The sequence below is a fragment of the Coregonus lavaretus genome (genome assembly GCF_964263955.1).
Source record: "Coregonus lavaretus genome assembly, chromosome: 27".
Taxonomy (NCBI): domain Eukaryota; kingdom Metazoa; phylum Chordata; class Actinopteri; order Salmoniformes; family Salmonidae; genus Coregonus; species Coregonus lavaretus.
Genome location: NC_140014.1, coordinates 15846519 through 15863963, shown reverse-complemented (window position 1 = coordinate 15863963; position 17445 = coordinate 15846519). Strand labels below are relative to the sequence as shown.

At 42.3% G+C, this 17445-nt stretch overlaps 3 protein-coding genes across 3 annotated transcripts in view; 1 reads left to right on the top strand and 2 right to left on the bottom strand.

The window, feature by feature from the left end:
• Nucleotides 1-1418: 1418 nt before the first annotated feature.
• On the top strand, nt 1419-4075 carry LOC311102609 (monocarboxylate transporter 10-like; the record flags this gene model as incomplete). Its single annotated transcript, XM_084143977.1, has 7 exons — nt 1419-1602; nt 1921-2133; nt 2384-2535; nt 2686-2848; nt 3038-3241; nt 3500-3705; nt 3938-4075. The coding sequence occupies 7 exons, from the start codon at nt 1419-1421 to the stop codon at nt 4073-4075; spliced, it is 1260 nt and encodes a 419-aa protein (XP_084000103.1).
• A 2173-nt stretch (nt 4076-6248) lies between these two features.
• On the bottom strand, nt 6249-10482 carry LOC311102491 (kelch repeat and BTB domain-containing protein 11-like). The gene is made up of 2 exons (XM_084143849.1): nt 9919-10482; nt 6249-8862 (listed from the first exon to the last, which is right to left on the bottom strand). The coding sequence occupies exon 2, from the start codon at nt 8746-8748 to the stop codon at nt 6589-6591; it is 2160 nt and encodes a 719-aa protein (XP_083999975.1). The 5' UTR covers nt 8749-8862; nt 9919-10482; the 3' UTR covers nt 6249-6588.
• A 4911-nt stretch (nt 10483-15393) lies between these two features.
• LOC311102290 (rho guanine nucleotide exchange factor 10-like) overlaps nt 15394-17445 on the bottom strand; it is a 78372-nt gene continuing 76320 nt past the window's right edge. Inside the window, exon 28 of the mRNA XM_084143587.1 lies at nt 15394-17284. Coding sequence (XP_083999713.1) covers nt 17251-17284 — 34 coding nt within the window. The 3' untranslated portion in view covers nt 15394-17250. The remainder of the gene's footprint in view (nt 17285-17445) is intronic.

The following is a 17445-nucleotide window of genomic DNA, read 5'->3' as shown; positions in this document are numbered from 1 at the left end:
ATAAATATGGGTTGTATTTACAATGGTGTTTGTTATTCACTGGTTGCCCTTTTCTTGTGGCAACAGGTCACAAATATTGCTGCTGTGATGGCACCCTGTGGTTTTTCACCCAGTAGATAAGGGAGTTTATCAAAATTGGGTTTGTTTTCGAATTCATTGTGGATCTCTCTCTCTCTCTCTCTCTCTCTCTCTCTCTCTCTCTCTCTCTCTCTCTCTCTCTCTCTCTCTCTCTCTCTCTCTCTCTCTCACTCACACACACACACACACACACACACACACACACTCCATTGAGTTGCCTCAATTACGTTGCAATTATTGACAAATTATTTAAATAATTTCCTAAATAATTAATTTATATTACGATCAAAATGTAGGCTATTACAACTTAGTCTAAATATTCTGGTTAACGTATGGGTACAAGTCTGTAGCTATTATTCCACTACTTACCACTCCTGTCATGCTAAACATTGGGCATATGACACGAAGTAGCCTACAAGGAGTGAATGTTAACAGACTGGTACTCAGGCTAGGATAGGCCTACTGAAGTTCAACAAAAGTTGAACAGGAGGCCAAAGCTCGCAAGTTTCCAGGGAGATACCTGTATGGCAAGTATGATGTCAGACAGATCTGGGTTAAACATGTTTGGCTCTATGGCAACGTTCCTCTGTGATTCTATATGGCAACGTTCCTCTGTGATTCTATCCACCTTTATTTTGCGTGCCAGACGTCTCGAACCAGTCGAGGTGGATAGCACCCTAGGTCCGTGTATTTTGTGCATCAACATGCACATCTTCTGGACTGCCATTCCCTTCAGGAGGTTTTACTCCGACGAACCCGAGCTTATTCCTCCGGAGCTTCGCAGACCCCCACCGATCAAGCCTCCCCCGGACGGTGGATGGGGATGGGTGATTGTCTTATCATCGTTCCTCTATAATGTCCTGGTACTGGGATATCACAACTCCTTCGGAGTGTACCTCATCAGTCTCCTCAAAGAGTTTGGGGAGACAAGTTCTAAAACAGGCAAGTTACCCTAAACTGCACATAATCACATAACGTATCCAACCTGGTCTCAGAGCATTTCGTATTCAACCCAATATCATTGTGAAATGTAGAATTAGGTTACACACTGTAAACTCTACAGGTTTATTAACGTTTACACATCTCATGTCATGATCACGAAATCACTTTGTAGCTAATACAAAATAATTGTTGAAATGTGTAGTTACAACAGTAATAAACATGTTATAAACAAGTAGTTACCTAAACTGCACAAATTACATGCTGTTGTATCACATCAATCAGAAGATTGCTTACAGATGCTATAGAATAGATACATTGAAATCTGCTAGCTACCTAACCTATGACCTACTCTCTGCTGTCCTGTAGCATGGGTTGGCTCCATCAGCTATGGTTTCATCATGGTCTGTGGGCCCCTGTCCGGGAAGCTGACAGTCAGGTACGGGGCCAGAGAGATCTCCATCCTAGGATCCCTCATCATCATGATCTCCACAGTGTGCTCGTCCTACGCACCCAATCTAGGAACACTGTTCTTCACACACGGCTTCCTCACTGGAGTGGGCTCGAGCTTTGCCTTCACCCCAGGTTGGTACAAGGGAGGGAGGGAATTAGCTAGTGGTTAGTTATACTATGGCAGGGGTCGGCAACAGGCGACCTGCGAGTTAGTTTTTTGGGCCCCCCAAAGTTTTTAGGATGATAGTTTTGGCTTTAAAAAAAAGCTCCAACAAAAATTGTCCCGCGGCTGAATCTAGTTGCCTACCCCTGCACTATGAATTCACTAAAACTTCCAATCCTTCCACAACTTTTCTAGTTCATATTGTATTCTCATGGCCAGGACAGCTAACACATTATCTCACCTCCATCTCCAATCTCCCTCCTCCTCCTCCTCCTCCCGTGGGGCAGGTATGATCATGGTGAGCCAGTACTTCACCACCAAGCGTTCCCTGGCCACGGGGATAGTGATGTCAGGGGGAGCAGCAGGGGCCCTGGTCCAGACCCGGCTCCATCTGTTTCTCATAGACGCCCTTGGCTGGAGGCAGAGTCTCCGCGTGTTCTCAGGTCTCATGATTATTTGTGTCATCACCGGCTTCACCTACCTGCCACTCAACCCCAAAGGTACTGCAGGACGTTCAGACCCACAACGGTTTTTATTTCTTTATTACAGGTTACCATTTTAAATGATGAGCATACAGTAATGGGATCATTTATCACATCATCATGACTGAGTGCACAATTGATTTAACTACCTCAACTGATTTTTATGTGTACGCTTTCAAACTAAAATTGTATAAAAATTTCATATTAATCAAAAGCTATGTGTTACTGATGAGGTTTGAGTGATTTATATTTCAAACGTATTTGAAAGGTTACACTAGAAGTGTGGTGGATAATTTGAAGAACTCTCCCTTGAAGAAGTTTGTTGTGGACCTTGGCCTGTGGAAAGACAAAGTCTTTCTGATCTGGGTTGCAGCCAATGGACTGTGTAAATTTGGATTCTTCATTCCATATGTCCACTTGGTAAGTTACATACTGATGTAAACAACTGAAGGCTCAGTTGAAACAGTACGACATTATAGTTTGGAACCATTCTGTAGTTTTACTCATACCTCAAAGATGAGTGAATGTAGTTTAGGTACAAAATGTGTGTGTGTGTGTGTCCTGCTCTAGGTGAAGCATGCGGTTCAGCTGGGCATCCCAGTCCACAGCGCCACTAACATCATGCTGTTCCTAGGCTTGACTAGCATGATCAGCCGGATCATCTTCGGCAGGATCTGTGACTCAGAGAGAATCAACAGGCTCTACATCAACCAGGCCTCTGTGTTCGGTGTTGGTGGGTTGCCCGTACGCCTATACGTCCTCACTGTCATTGTGACCGTTAGTAAAGCAATACGACACGAGAGAGTGTATGTTATGGCGATTATTATCACGGCTGTGCTGCAGTAAAATGTACAAGGTGAATTCTGCAGACCGTACACAACCGAACACCTGTCTCCTACTGTGTTTCCTCCTGTGTTGCCAGGTCTGCTGTACATGTTGATCCCACTGCTCCATTCCTATGTCTCTCTGGTGGCCTTCGGCCTGTTCCTGGGGATCGCTGATGCTGGCAACTACATCCTGCTCCCTGTCCTGACCTTTGACCTGATGGGGGCCGAGAAGATGCCCGTGGCCTGGGGGTTAATGCTCACGGTCAACGCTGTCAGCTGCTTGGGACCGCCCTTTGCTGGTAGGTTCACTGCAGGTGATGTTGTTGTTGTAACAGTACTTATTCTTAAGTTGGAGGAGTGTAAGCCATGTCAGTACAGCCAAACAATGACTGAATTGGATCAAAAGTTAAACCAATCTTTTTGGCAGATGTGCAGAGGTTACATCACTGTCTTTGCATGAAGGAACATCATAAAAGTAGTATGATGATAAAAGTCATAGTCATCATATCCTTGTTGTTTGAAGTCTCAGTCATTGTCCCGGTTGTTGTCCCGGTCAGGTTGGATGAATGACATGACAGGAAGCTACAACTTGGGCTTTGTGGTTGCCGGGGTGTTGAACGTGGCAGCCTGTTTTGTCTTGGCCTTGATCCCCATAGCCAAGAGCTCAACCAGACAGACACGCAAGAGCATCATGAACGTCACCATCGACCGCTCCACATACGAAATCACGCAGTGGGCCGACAACCTGCCTCCTATCGCGGAGGTAATACACCGGTACCTCTCTCTACTCACCAGAAGATGACACTGTTGTTCTTTTGTATAAGGGTTAGCAATCTAACAAAATATTTTGTTTCATTTTCAATTCTAATTGATGGTGCAAGTTTTTCCTGACCACGTGACTTGACCAGGAAAAAAGTTATGGTCACGAAAAACTTCTAGCCCTAATTATAAAATGTATAATTACTCATAATACTTCAATATCAATTGTCAAATAGGAGGAGCCACCAGTGTCCAAATATGTGAACTACTTCTCTACGACTACGTTCCGTAGTCCAGAGATTACTGAGAGTAGACCTGAGGTTTACAGAGGAGATGATGCCGAAACCGCAGGACCTGCTGTCAACCGGCTATAGCAACACCACCAAGCATCACCACCCCTTCTGCCTCATCAGGAGAGAATAAATGTATCTTTTCACTTAGGGGAGCAAATACAATAATGTATTAATACAGTGTTGGATGGTATTATTATAGTGAATTAATCTGTTTTCATTCAAGAGAGAAATGATAAGCACAGGACGTGTTACAGTCATTGTCCAGTAGGTGGCACTTCTGTACCAAGTGAAAATAAAAGTCTATATCAGAGCACTGCTCCTCAGCAGTTATAATTAAGGACCTCTCCATCTATACTGCAAAACACACTCTATAGAGAATGACACTGACACTTTTTTCAAACACAAAATATTTTATTTTCAGCACTTAGTTTTGACTGAAATACATCATGAAACAGTTAGTTTGTTAGCTGTTACTTATAATAATTAACAGTAAGAAAGCCTTCAACCAACACTGTACTTTCAAGTCATTCATCATTGCAATATTAAGTCCAAAGCCAACAGGCCATAAGAGCTTCACTACACACTGACACCAGCCAGTAAAACACCAAACTATTAAGTCCAACCACATCCACTCTGTCACAAAAGTTACAACTGCCTCTTGGAGATACTGCCTCTCAGAGATACTGTTAAAATGTGATGGTAGCATTTCCTTCACCAAATAAATTCCTCTGAATCAAATCCCACAGATTAACAAAACTCCCATTGATGTATTATTGCAAAAAGCAAACAAATATGTCTAATTTCCAAGAAAGAGCAATGAGATGGAGTGCTATTTGACCAGCTCCAATATTGTATTAAAGTGCACTAGGGATTTGGCATACCTTAGCAGAACAGATTAACATTGAGCTGAAGTTGATGAAAAGTGTGCTTCCTACTAAATTAGATGATTATGCATAATAAATGGATGGAATAAATCTGACAGGCCATGGCTACACACCAAAGTAGGATACATCATCTTATATGGGCAAACGGCTTCATCAGCATAAATTATACTGAAATAGTCAAGTACTTGTGAGGCAGTTCAACAGTATCCGAAAGCGCATCCTATGTATGCTAGTCACAGTCTTTCTGGCTGGCTCATCAAATACTTGTGGGAGATGACAACGTAATAGCGTTTTCATTATCGGCAGGACAAGGGCAAATTCTTCAGTCCTGCATAGGAGCAATGACTCCTCACTTCTCTGAAGAATGTTAAAGAATAGTGTAGCAGCAAGTGTGGTGCCCTTGTTTCACAGCAACGTTGATACATTGTTGCTAATACTATTGCTTAGTGTTGCGTGTGAATGTAGAGAGGCCACATTCATGTTTTTGATTTAGAATATTTTCAACCAATGTCTGAAAGGGTTTGATGTGTTATTATCAGACTATATCAGACTATACCAGACTATTTTGTCTTTGGCAAATGTGATAGTCAAGGACCAGGCCCCTAAGAGTGAACAGTGAGCAGTAAGAATTGTCCCTCATATCTATGCTGACTCAATCCTGTAAACATCTGTGCACACCTAAGACCCGTTTCAATCAAACTCAGTAACTTAACCCGATCCCCAGGGTCAGTCAAAAACACCACTCTTCTTGTGCTGCAATAATTCACCTTCGGATTCATGTACACCACAAAACAATGTTTGTAGTGTGTTGAAACTCAACTCAACTGTATGTAGAGTGTTGTCTTTGACGAAACCTGGAAGGCTGGTTATTGGTTCTGAATGAATAGGTGGGTCTGGTTCTGAATTAATAGGTAGGTACTGGTTTTGAACCTAATTCACTAATAAGTGCATTGTGCTCTTCAACATAATTCCTTGACTATATATTATTATTATTATTATTATTACTATCTGTAATGGTAGAATAGCATTATTGTAGAAGATATACAGTATGTGGCTTATTTCCTCCTTCTGTTCAATGGCCTTGTGAAGTCATGTCAAAGGCAGTTCTGATATCGGGCCTTGGTGCCGTGTGAATGTTATTTCCCCTCCCACTGTTTCTTCATAGAGCAATGTTACAGAGCAGACATCACCACTGTAGCAGGCCTTGTACTGTAAGAGATGAAGCTGCTTATGTGTTTGCTTGTTTCATTTAGATAAGACCTGTGTGTGCCAGCTATGTGTCAGTCAGAACATACTTTATCTGTCCCTTCACTCAGACAATTCCAACTCTGATGTGAGATGTTTGTCTAAAAGCGACCAGCCAGCCAACAGAATTATAAACAATATGTATTCTAAATATCTGCAATAACAAAAATGCACAATACAAACTGAACACAGGGAAATACACAAAAAAACATATGTACGTGTCATTATCTCATTATGTACAGTCAGATCCATTTCTGGTTGCACTCATTCAACATGTAAAAGTCATCCTCGTTAAGGCTTGTCCTGTAGATACTGTAACTGGCCATGCAAAAAAAACACATTCCATTACGAGCAGGTAAACTGGACAGGGGAAAATATAGCTGACTTTGAAACATTTTCATTATATTTTAAGGTCCACTATATTCTGTTGATGGGCTTCTGTAATGTAGCATAATTGGTACATGGTCACATCACAGGAGTCTTTTCAGGCAGACTGAGGATGAAAGGGAACAGTATGCCCTTAGCTTCCAGTGGTGGCCTCAGAGGTTCCTCTACAAAGTAAGACCCGTCCTCCTCCACTATAAACTGCAGAATCTGAGTCTTGTTCACACAATAGATGCAGTTTCCAATGACGGCACACCTGAACGGCAAAGGGGTGCCCTGTCGCTGCGACACACAGTCGTGCCACATTTTCACTATAGTGTTGTACCTGAACACATTGACCCCCTGGTCACGGTTGACGTCAAACCTGTAGATGAAGCTTTTCAGGGCCACCATGTCGGTTGACTTCTTCCTGCTGTTGTTGTAGGGGCACTCCTGCCACTCGTCCCTCTTAGGGTCGTATTTTAGGAGACGGTAGAACAGAGACCCTCCAGAAACATAGAGCTCTCCATTACATGAGGTGGCTTCATGGGCCACTGCAAACGCCCCTTTGGGTAAGGGAGCCACCGTGGTCCATCTGTCTGTCCGAGGATCGTACTTCTCCACTGTGAACAAACACTCCCCTCCTATGGCGTACAGGTTACCTTCCATAGACACTAGCTTGAGCTGCGACCGTGCCTGGTTGAGCGGCCGAACCTCGCTCCAGCGGTTAGTGATGGGGTTATAACAAAATACCTTGTCTGAGACCTTGCCCTTGTCCCCAAATCCCTTTATCCCACCGGCCACAAACAGGTAGTTGTACATGGTGCAGATCCCACAGCCCTTAGTGTTAATGTCCTCCGGCATCAGAGTCAGAGGTCTCCAGTCATTGGCTGCCTCGTTGAAGTAGTAAATCATGTGGTTCTCCTCGAAGGAAGCCAAGGACAGAGGGCTCTGCGGTCGACTGTTACAGCGACTCTGAGGTCGGCTCCCGACGTGGTCGAACACATCGTTGATCTCGGCGACCATCAGGGACCTCTTTCCCTCCATTCTCTTCTTCAGGACCAGATCCCTCTCCGACCCCGTCAGATGTCCGTACACCGCTTGGTCCCGCAGGATCTGGAGGAAATTGTCACTCATGAAGCGATAGGCCGTCTCCTTCAGTTCGTTAAGTCGTTGCTTCTTGGCGATAGTTAGAATCTCGTAGCAGTTCTCTGCTGTGACCTGCTCTGAGATGGTATCCATAGCAGCCTGGACGGCACATGGGATCTGTAAGATCTTAGCTCCTGTGATCACCTCTACCACATTGTCCTTGTGTACATTCATCTGAGAGGTGTAGATATAGTCTATCAGGATGGTCAGGGTCTTGTACTTCAGCCCTTTCACTTTCAGGATGTCTCTCGACTGACGAGCCTTGAAATAGTCACTCTTCTCTGCCAGAACAGACTTGTGAACACTGATTTTCTGGCCACCGACTTCGATCACTAAATCCGGCTCCTCTTTAGGCGTTGTGTTACTGACCCCACCATGGCCACTACTGTCCCTGCGTCCTTGGCTCGACTCAAGCCCTGACTGTCCATACAATGTGTCATATTCTGTGGCAGAGCTGTGGCTGAACAAGCGCTCCAGCTCTTGTATGGTTGGCTGGTTGTCCGCGGTGATACAATGAGTGTCAGGCGCGGCGGTCCCCTGCTCCGGGGAGGCGGTGACGTTTGTGATGTGACACTGACTCCTCACTATGCTCTCTCTGTAGAGGGACAGGGACCCTTCCACTTCCTCTCTGACCACTCCCTTGAAGCATAGAGAGGGACCCACACTGCAGGGCACTTTGGCCCTCGCCCCATTCATATCCTCACTGATACCGTTTCTGCCATGAGTACAGTTCTGGTCTCTACCAGCATCAAGCTTGGGTATGTGAGATGTATTTGCTTGATGAGAAAGATCAGTAATGTGAAACTGATCTGTATTTGAGATGTATGATCCATCACCCTGTGGATGGTCAAAGTGATGATTCCCAATCACCGTACCACCATCCAACAAGTACTCCTTTGTAACTGGTGTGCTCTGTCGACAGAATCCTTGGTCGTCCAGTATGAATCCCAGGTCTGGAGCATTGGTGTTCCCCTCCTGCTTCAGTGGGAGGGGACAGACACCCCCATCCTCATCCGAGGGGGAGGAGAGGAGGTCAGAGCAGACGGGATGGTGGAAAATGACGTCTGCCTCCACTGTGTGCACCCCTCCTCCCTGTCTCTGTCTGTCATTCATCCTGTCTGATCAGAGCTAGTGGTAGTCCAGATCCTCAGTGATCATAGTGAGGAGAATCCAACAGAATCTTCTAGAATCACTGCTCCAGATCTTGGCAGGTCTCGTCCCTTGAACCTATTTGACACGTTAGGGGAGAAGAGAAATATATGAAAAGTCAATGAAAGTCAATACTGCTTCGATGGCAAGTTTCAAAGAACTAAAACGTAAATTGTTGCCAGTGCTACTTGAAAACTCTGAGGGGCGCCCTTACTCCACAAGCAACAAATGGAGCCAACTTTGGTATATCTTCAGAGCTTTGTGGAGTAGCTTTTGTTTTCTACAAATTCTATTGAAAACATAACATTATTAAATTCTACAGATATTATTATAGGGGTCTAATTGCACATTTGGCACTTGTTGTGCAGGAAAATATTAATTCAAGTGCTATTATTAAGAGATTAGACATAGTGAATGGAATAACAAGTGAATTATTGTTGCTATTAACTGCTAACACACATGACCTACCTATTGGATGATCATTCTAATCTATTTGTGTTAATCACGACCCAGTGGGAGACGGACACATAGGGCGCATGCTCAGTGGCCTCTGCTCTGACTGCTAGATAGATTAATCCTGAATATGATGGGAGAGGAAAGCCGTTCACGCGCACATTTCACTGTCAAATTGTGTATTATAAACTGGTTGGTTCGAGCCCTGAATGCTGATTGGCTGACAGCCGTGGTGTATCAGACCGTATACCACGGGTATGACAAAACATTTATTTATACTGCTCTAAATACGTTGGTAACCAGTTTATAATAGCAATAAGGCACCTCGGGGGTTTGTGGTATATGGCCAATATATCACGGCTAAGGCCTGTATCCAGGCAATCAGTGTTGTGTCGTGAAAAGAACAGCCCTTAGCCATGGTATATTGGCCATATACCACACCCCCTCAGGATTTATTGCTTAAATAGAAACCAAATTCTAGTACAATAATTCATATATTAATTTATCACATTGTGAAGAAATATAAATAGGGAAATTGTGCACAATATAATTGTAAGGCAAGCAATTATTCTAGGCTAAATGTACAATTAAAGATTGGAAATGGAAAGTCGAGTCATATAAAAAAACATTGGCCTAAATAGCATAATTATGATTATTATTATAGTATAGCCTACTACTTACGTCTTTATGTCTGTGGTGAAGCGGCAGCGCAGTTCAACAGACCGTTTTCATCAGTCTCACACACACAAAGCCCAGTTATGTAAGGGAGCCCCGATCCTGAAAATTGGAGAACCTCACAAATGCAAGACAGCTGTCTTTTCCCTCATAGAGATAATTTCGTAAATGTGAAGAAGTCCTTCATTACATAGGCTATCACTTGGACAAATAGTCTCCGGGTAAATGAATCTTTGTTATTCCTTAAAAAATCATAAGAGAAAATCCACTGTAACTACATCGACGTCTTGACTAAAACAAAACGCTAACATTCATTCCAGAATTCAGTCTTTCAGATTATCTATCCAATGACCGACTAATATGTTGCCAAGTAATTTCGTCCTGCAGCTCTCCAGTGCGTCTGAGCTGAGCAGTGAGCATCAAATGTCGTATTTCACCCCCACACAGTTTAAAATCAGTCCAGCATAGATCCCTCTCCGCTGCCCCGAATGTGTTTAGATTTTTTACAGTAGGCTACAGTCCGACAGTTATTGATCTAGACCACACACCCTCTACACGGTTATTCCCATCAGAGCCTGCAACACACACGCGCTGGAGGCAAATCGACGTGAAAATGCGAAATTCCTTCACACGCCTTTGTGCGCGAGATGTCATGGGGGAAACAGCGATCTGCGCACCTGCGTGCGTTAGAAGACGCTGTCATTGCAAGACCCTACTACAGCCTCTTATAGAAAAGGCCCTACTTCAAAAGCAAAGCCAAAGGACAACAAATCTGTTGTTCACTAGACAACATACACATTTGTGTTTCCCTAGTGGGGTATTGTAATTATAAAGACTAATGTGTCCACATTAAAATGTACTAGGGCTACTGCCTTCTGCTTGGCATGCTACAACATACAATCATATTTTAGTCTGAAAGGAAGAGCATTGCTTCAACCTGCCATGTAAACCATGGGTTACAGTGCATTCAGAAAGTATTCAGACCCCTTGGCTTTTTCCACATTTCGTTGTTACAGCCTATTTTTTTGCAAATGTATAATAAAAATAAAAATAAATTTTTTTTAACCTTATTTACATAAATATTCAGACCCTTTGCTATGAAACTCAAAATTGAGCTCCGGTGCATCCTGTTTCCATTGATCAACCTTGAGATGTTTCTACAACTTCCACCTGTGGTAAATCCAATTGATTGGACATGATTTGAAAAGGCACACACCTGTCTATATAAGGTCCCACAGTTGACAGTGCATGTCAGAGCAGAAACCAAGCCATGAGGTCGAAGGAATTGTCCGTAGAGCTCCGAGACAGGATTGTGTCAAGGCACAGATCTGGGGAAGGGTACCAAAACATTTCTGCAGCATTGAAGGTCCCCAAGAACACAGTGGCCTCCATCACTCTTAAATGGAAGAAGTTTGGAACCACCTAGACTCTTCCTAGAGCTGGCCACCCGGCCAAACTGAGCAATCGGGGGAGAAGGGCCTTAGTCAGGGAGTTGACCAAGAACCCGATGATCACTCTGACAGAGCTCCAGAGTTCCTCTGTAGAGATGGGAGAACCTTCCAGAAGGACAACCATCTCTGCAGCATTCCACCAATCAGGCCTTTATGGTAGAGTGGCAGATGGAAGCCACTCAGTAAAAGGCACATGACAGCACACTTAGAGTTTGCCAAAAGGCACCTAAAGACTCTCAGACCATGAGAAACAAAATTCTCTGGTCTGATGAAACCAAGATTGAGCTCTTCGGCCTGAATGCCAAGCTTCACGTCTGGAGGAAACCTGGCACCTTTCCTACTGTGAAGCATGGTGGTGGCAGCATCATGCTGTGGGGATGTTTTTCAGCGGCAGGGCCTGGGAGACTAGTCAGGATCGAGGGAAAGATGAACGGAGCAAAGTACAGAGATCCTTGATGAAAAACTGCTCCAGAGCGCTCAGGACCTCAGACTGGGTCAAAGGTTCACCTTCCAACAGGACAATGACCCTAAGCACACAGCCAAGACAACGCAGGACTGGCTTTGGGACAAGTCTCTGAATGTCCTTGAGTGGCCCAACCAGAGCCCGGACTTGAACCCGATCGAACATCTCGGGAGAGACCTGAAAATAGCTGTGCAGCAATGCTCCCCATCCAACCTGACAAAGCTTGAGAGGATCTGCAGAGAATAATGTTAGAAACTCCCCAAATACAGGTGTGCCAAGCTTGTAGCTTCATACCCAAGAAGACTCAAGGCTGTAATCGCTTCTAAAGTTGCTTCAGCAAAGTACTGAGTAAAGGGTCTGAATACTTATGCATGTGATATTTCCGTTTTTTATTTATAATACATTTGCAAAAATGTCAAATAAAGTGTTTTTTCTTTGTCATTATGGTGTATTGTTTGTAGATTGATGAGGGGAAAGGCTGTAATGTAACAAAATGTGGAAAACTTCAAAGGTTCTGAATATTTTCAGAATGCACTGCAATGCCTTCAGAAAGTATTCATACCACTTGACTCGTTCCACATTTTGTTGTGTTACAGCCTGAATTCAAAATTGATTATATTTTGTTTTTTTCTCACCCATCTACACACAATACCCCATAATGACAAATGGTAAAAAAAAAAATCGATTTTCAAGCCGATTTAAGTCAAAACTGTAACTATGCACTCAGGAACATTCAATATGGTCTTGGTAAGCAACTCCAGTCTATAATTGGTCTTGTGTTTTAGGTTATTGTCAAGCTGAAAGGTGAATTTGTCTAGTAGTGTCTGTTGGAAAGCAGACTGAACCAGGTTTTCCTCTAGGATTTTGCCTGTGCTTAGCTCTCTTCTGTTTCTTTTTATCCTACAAAACTGCCTAGTCCTTGCCGACGCTTGAAAATATGAAGTGGTACTCATTGATGTGTTGGATTTGTCCCAAACATAACACTTTGTATTAGGACATAAAGTTAATTTCTTTGCTACATTTTTTGCAGTTTTACTTTAGTGCCTTATTGTAAACAGGATGCGTGTTTTTGAATATTTTTATCCTTCTTTTCACTCTGTCATTTAGGTTAGTATTGTGGAGTAACTACAATGTTGTTGATCCATCCTCAGTTTTCTCATATCACAGCCAGTAAACTCTGTAACTGTTTTAAAGTCACCATTGGCCTCATGGTGAAATCCCTGAGCGGTTTCCTTCCTCTCCGGCAACTGAGTTAGGAAGAACGCCTGTATATTTGTAGTGACTGGGTGTATTGATACATCATCCAAAGTGTAATTAATAACTTCACCATGCTCAAAGGGATATTCAATGTCTGTTTTCTATATTTTTACCCACCTACCAATAAATAGGTGCCTTTCTTTGCGAGGCATTGGAAAACCTCCCTGGTCTTTGTGGTTGAATCTGTGTTTGAAATTCACTGCTCGACTGAGGGACCTTACAGATAATTGTCTGTGTGGAGTACAGAGATGAGGTAGTCATTCAAAAATCATTTTCAACACTATTATTGAGTCCATGCAACTTATTATGTGACTTGTTAAGCACATTTTACTTATTTAGGCTTGCCATAACAAAGCGGTTGAATACTTATTGACTCAAGACATTTCAACTTTTCATTTTTAATTAATTTGTAAAAAATTCTAAAAACTTAATTCCACTTTGACATTATGGGGTATTGTGTGTGGGCCAGTGACACAACATCTCAATTTATTCCATAAATTCAGGCTGTAACACAATGAAATGTGGAAAAAGTCAATAGGTCTGAATACTTTCTGAAGGCACTGTAAATAAGCCTCTCTCTCCTTCAGGCCAGTCTCTCAAATTATTGCAAATCTGACAAAAAAAACCAAAACAAAATATGACCCAAATGGAAAAGAGAAAAAACAATGCGCAAACGAGTGCTTCCCTTAAATTTGTGAGAATATGAGGGAAAAGGTTAAGAACCAGCAAAACAACCACAATAGCTAAACATGTCAGTGTGTCTCATATCAGTATCCCAGTTAAAGACGGAGACAGTTTTATCCAGCATCCTTATCCTCCCATTCTCTGGAGGTTGCACTGTCCTTTTAGATATAAAAATAGCTGAGCCACTCTGGGCCAACACAAGGGCACCAGAGTACAATCAGCACCATGGATTATACTGCAGCATTCCTACCTGGGACAGATGAACACAGAGTGCACAGAGAAAAAGCATGTCATGGCGACAACAAATTCAATCCATTCTAGGATTCACAATCTTCCATGTTCAGAATATAATGCATGATTGTCCATCAGTATTATCTTGAGGAGCAGACATGCCACACACAACACATCCACATGCTGTGAGGAGAGAAATTACACTCACACACAGCCATTCTGTCACAGACCATTGACAGTTCTCCATGGAAACCATGCAGGATCCGAAAAAACAAACAGTGTGCTTGCGAGTCAAGGCTATCCCCCAGTGTGATGAATGACAACAGTCAGACAGGGCAGAAGCCTGGGATTGCTCTGCTTTTTGCGCAATCATGTGACATAGCAAGATTTTATCCAGTATTTTAAGCCTTATCAAGAAATGAGAATTACACCAAAAATGAAAGCAATGGTCTGAGGATGGCGCTGGAGCATCTGACATAGAAAGAAAAGGGGACAGTTAACCTTTAAATAAAGGTTAAAATCCAGGCATGCCACATGATTGTCCAAAAGCAGGGCCCTAGATACAGTATGTGTTACTGAGGTGCTGCTGGTCTGTATATCTCCACTGGTTAATAAATACAGTCTGTAGCCTACTTCATCACTGTGGTTGAACTTTACCCCCAAGACAGAATAGTCATCAGGACATTAGATAAATGAGACATCCTGTGAAAAATGTTTGGGTTCACGATACAGCACATTCGATTAGAGTAAGCTATTACTGGAATAATATGGTATAAGGGGAATCATTTGGATAAGGCAGGGACACTGAACTTCAAGTTCTACAATATATTTGCATTAACACAGATAATACAGTAATACATTTCAACATGATTGTGTAACACTATGTGGGCGGCATGAAACAAAGAAGTTCCTGACCAGCTGAGAGAATGAGAGCACATGAAATCCTCAGGAACTGCATCACCCTCAGTTCTTACTGCACTCCGGGCAAAAGCTTGTCCTTACATGAATTGATAGCAGCACATCATCCAGAAGGTTAGATTAACAAAGCAATTCTTGCAGCACATATTTCAGGGTTGGAAAGGTTACTTTCTCAATGTAATCCTAGGTTACTTTCTAAATGTAATCCTTACAGTTCCTAGTTACCTGTCCAAAACTGCAATCAGTAATGTAACATTTGGATTAGCCAAACTCAGTAACGTAATCTGATTACTTTGTAACTTTTGGATTACTTTCCCCTTAAAGGAAAACTCCACCCAAAAACTGCATCATATGGGGATGAGTTCTGTATTTTGAAAGTTACATATCTTGAAAACTTGATTGCTGACAAGCAAAACATTTTGGGATTATGTCAACAATGGACTAATGAAACAAATACCAAATGATCATTTTGGGGTGTAATTTTTCTTTAAGAGGCATTAGAAGAAGACAAAAAGGATCCATCAAACACATTTGGTGTGTCATCATAGTGGTCTCTGACTTGTGATCAGACTCACTCAGGTGGAACTAACTTAAACTTGCACTTTTTTTCAATGCTGAATTTCTTTTTTTTAGTCATTTAGCAGGCGCTCTTATCCAGAGCGACTTACAGTTAGTGAGTGCATAAATTTTTCATACTGGCCCCCCATGGGAAATGAACCCACAACCCTGGCGTTGCAAGCGCCATGCTCTACCAACTGAGCTACAGGGGACTACGAATTGAATGTCATTGAGAAAACAGAAAGGTTTCAATGTATTTTTCCGCAAATGTACTTTTTTAATTTTAAAAGTAATCCAAGAAGTAATCATCTAGTTCTTCAAAAGTATATGTAATCTGATTACAGTTGTTTTTGATTATTATCAGATTACATGTAACCGATTACATGTTATCAGTTACTCCCCAACCTTGTATACCATTTCCTTGCCGTCTTTCTCCTTTATTTCTCAAAATACAAACCATACAGTTAGGGTTTCAGATTAACACAGGTACTAAGGTAGTGCATGCACAACATGTAGTTATGCAAACAATAAAGAAAGACCCTCAATGTTCAGTGTGGAGAGATGTATTTAGAGCTTGGCATTGAACCAAACACCTGAGGCTATACATACTGGCAGCATATGTGAAATAGCGCAACTACAGTATTTCCTTTTTGTTGATATAAGGTGAGCAAACTGAGTGTGCATACATTAAAACTAGATGAAAACAAACGTAGACATAGTATGTAAAGAAAACATAAATCTGCTGAATTAAACATTGTTTAAAGATGTGTTAATATACACAACAGAAGTACATACAAAATGTGACAAAAGTATAAAGCATTTTTTTTTTATACCCTTTAGTGACAAAACATTTATTTGGGCAAGTAACAACCCTTTCTTCTTTTAATCTGGTAACAGTTAGCGACTCTCCCTCCATTTAGGATCTCCAGGAAACCTGGCCAGCCAGGAAGTCCCATCATACCTTTCAGAAACACACCCTCCATAGCCCCCTGATGACAACTATAAGGAAATGTTTAGCTTCAGTGTTCCAGTGAAATAAGGACACCATTGCAAAGGACCTCTCCCTGACCAAATAACAAACAAGTAAGCATAACTATAAACAGACCCAATTCATAGAACATAGACTGGCCAAATGGAGATGATCATAATATGAGGGCTTTGGCCCCAAAGAATATGCCTTTACCTAACAGTGGAAGTGTCGGAGTAGACATTGTTCAAAGCCACAGAGACGAAAAGTCACTTTGCCCGACTTGTCACTCAACCTCCACATGGGAAAATGGGAATTTCTGAAATGTACGTGTCTATTTTCATACTCTCCCCCGATACAATTATTGCGCTATCAACATTGATGATCTGGCCCAATGTCTCAGTAACACAGAATATATAGCCATGTTATAACAACTGAAGAAGACAAGTAACATTTCATAGCTCCTCTATGAAAATGACATAGTAAGAATGACATTAAGGCCATTTCTTCACTGGATTCATCTTCCACCACGGTGTTAACGGTTCAGGAATTGGATGCTGTAAGCAAAGTCAGGTGCCATGAATAAGTGGTTATAGTGTATTGATCCCTTGGTATTGACCCAATGGGAATGCCTCACATGTACAGAAGGCTACAGGTTTTTGGGTGGGAGACACCATAAGAAACTCTTCAAACTGTTTATGGAATGTCCTCTGAAGTATTTTTCATTGTAAGACACATGGTTGAGTTGATTAAGCCCAAAGTCCAGACAACCATGGCAATGGACATCCTTTGGAGTTGTGTCACTGACTTCAAGTAGGAACTGCAGCACCCTCAGTCTTCACCCTGAAGAGAAAGTGAGACAATAAGAGCGTGAGGAGTATGGGGAGACTTCAAAGGATTATTACTACTGTCTTATGAGTGGTTATTAAACCATTAACACTAGTGACTACTACAGTGACTATGATCCCTACCTTGCTGCACTGTGATAGTTAATCTCTAGTCTC

Bases quoted from the DNA above. Each gene is read 5' to 3' on its own strand.
- LOC311102491 (XM_084143849.1), bottom strand. From the start codon at position 8,748: ATGAATGACAGACAGAGACAGGGAGGAGGGGTGCACACAGTGGAGGCA.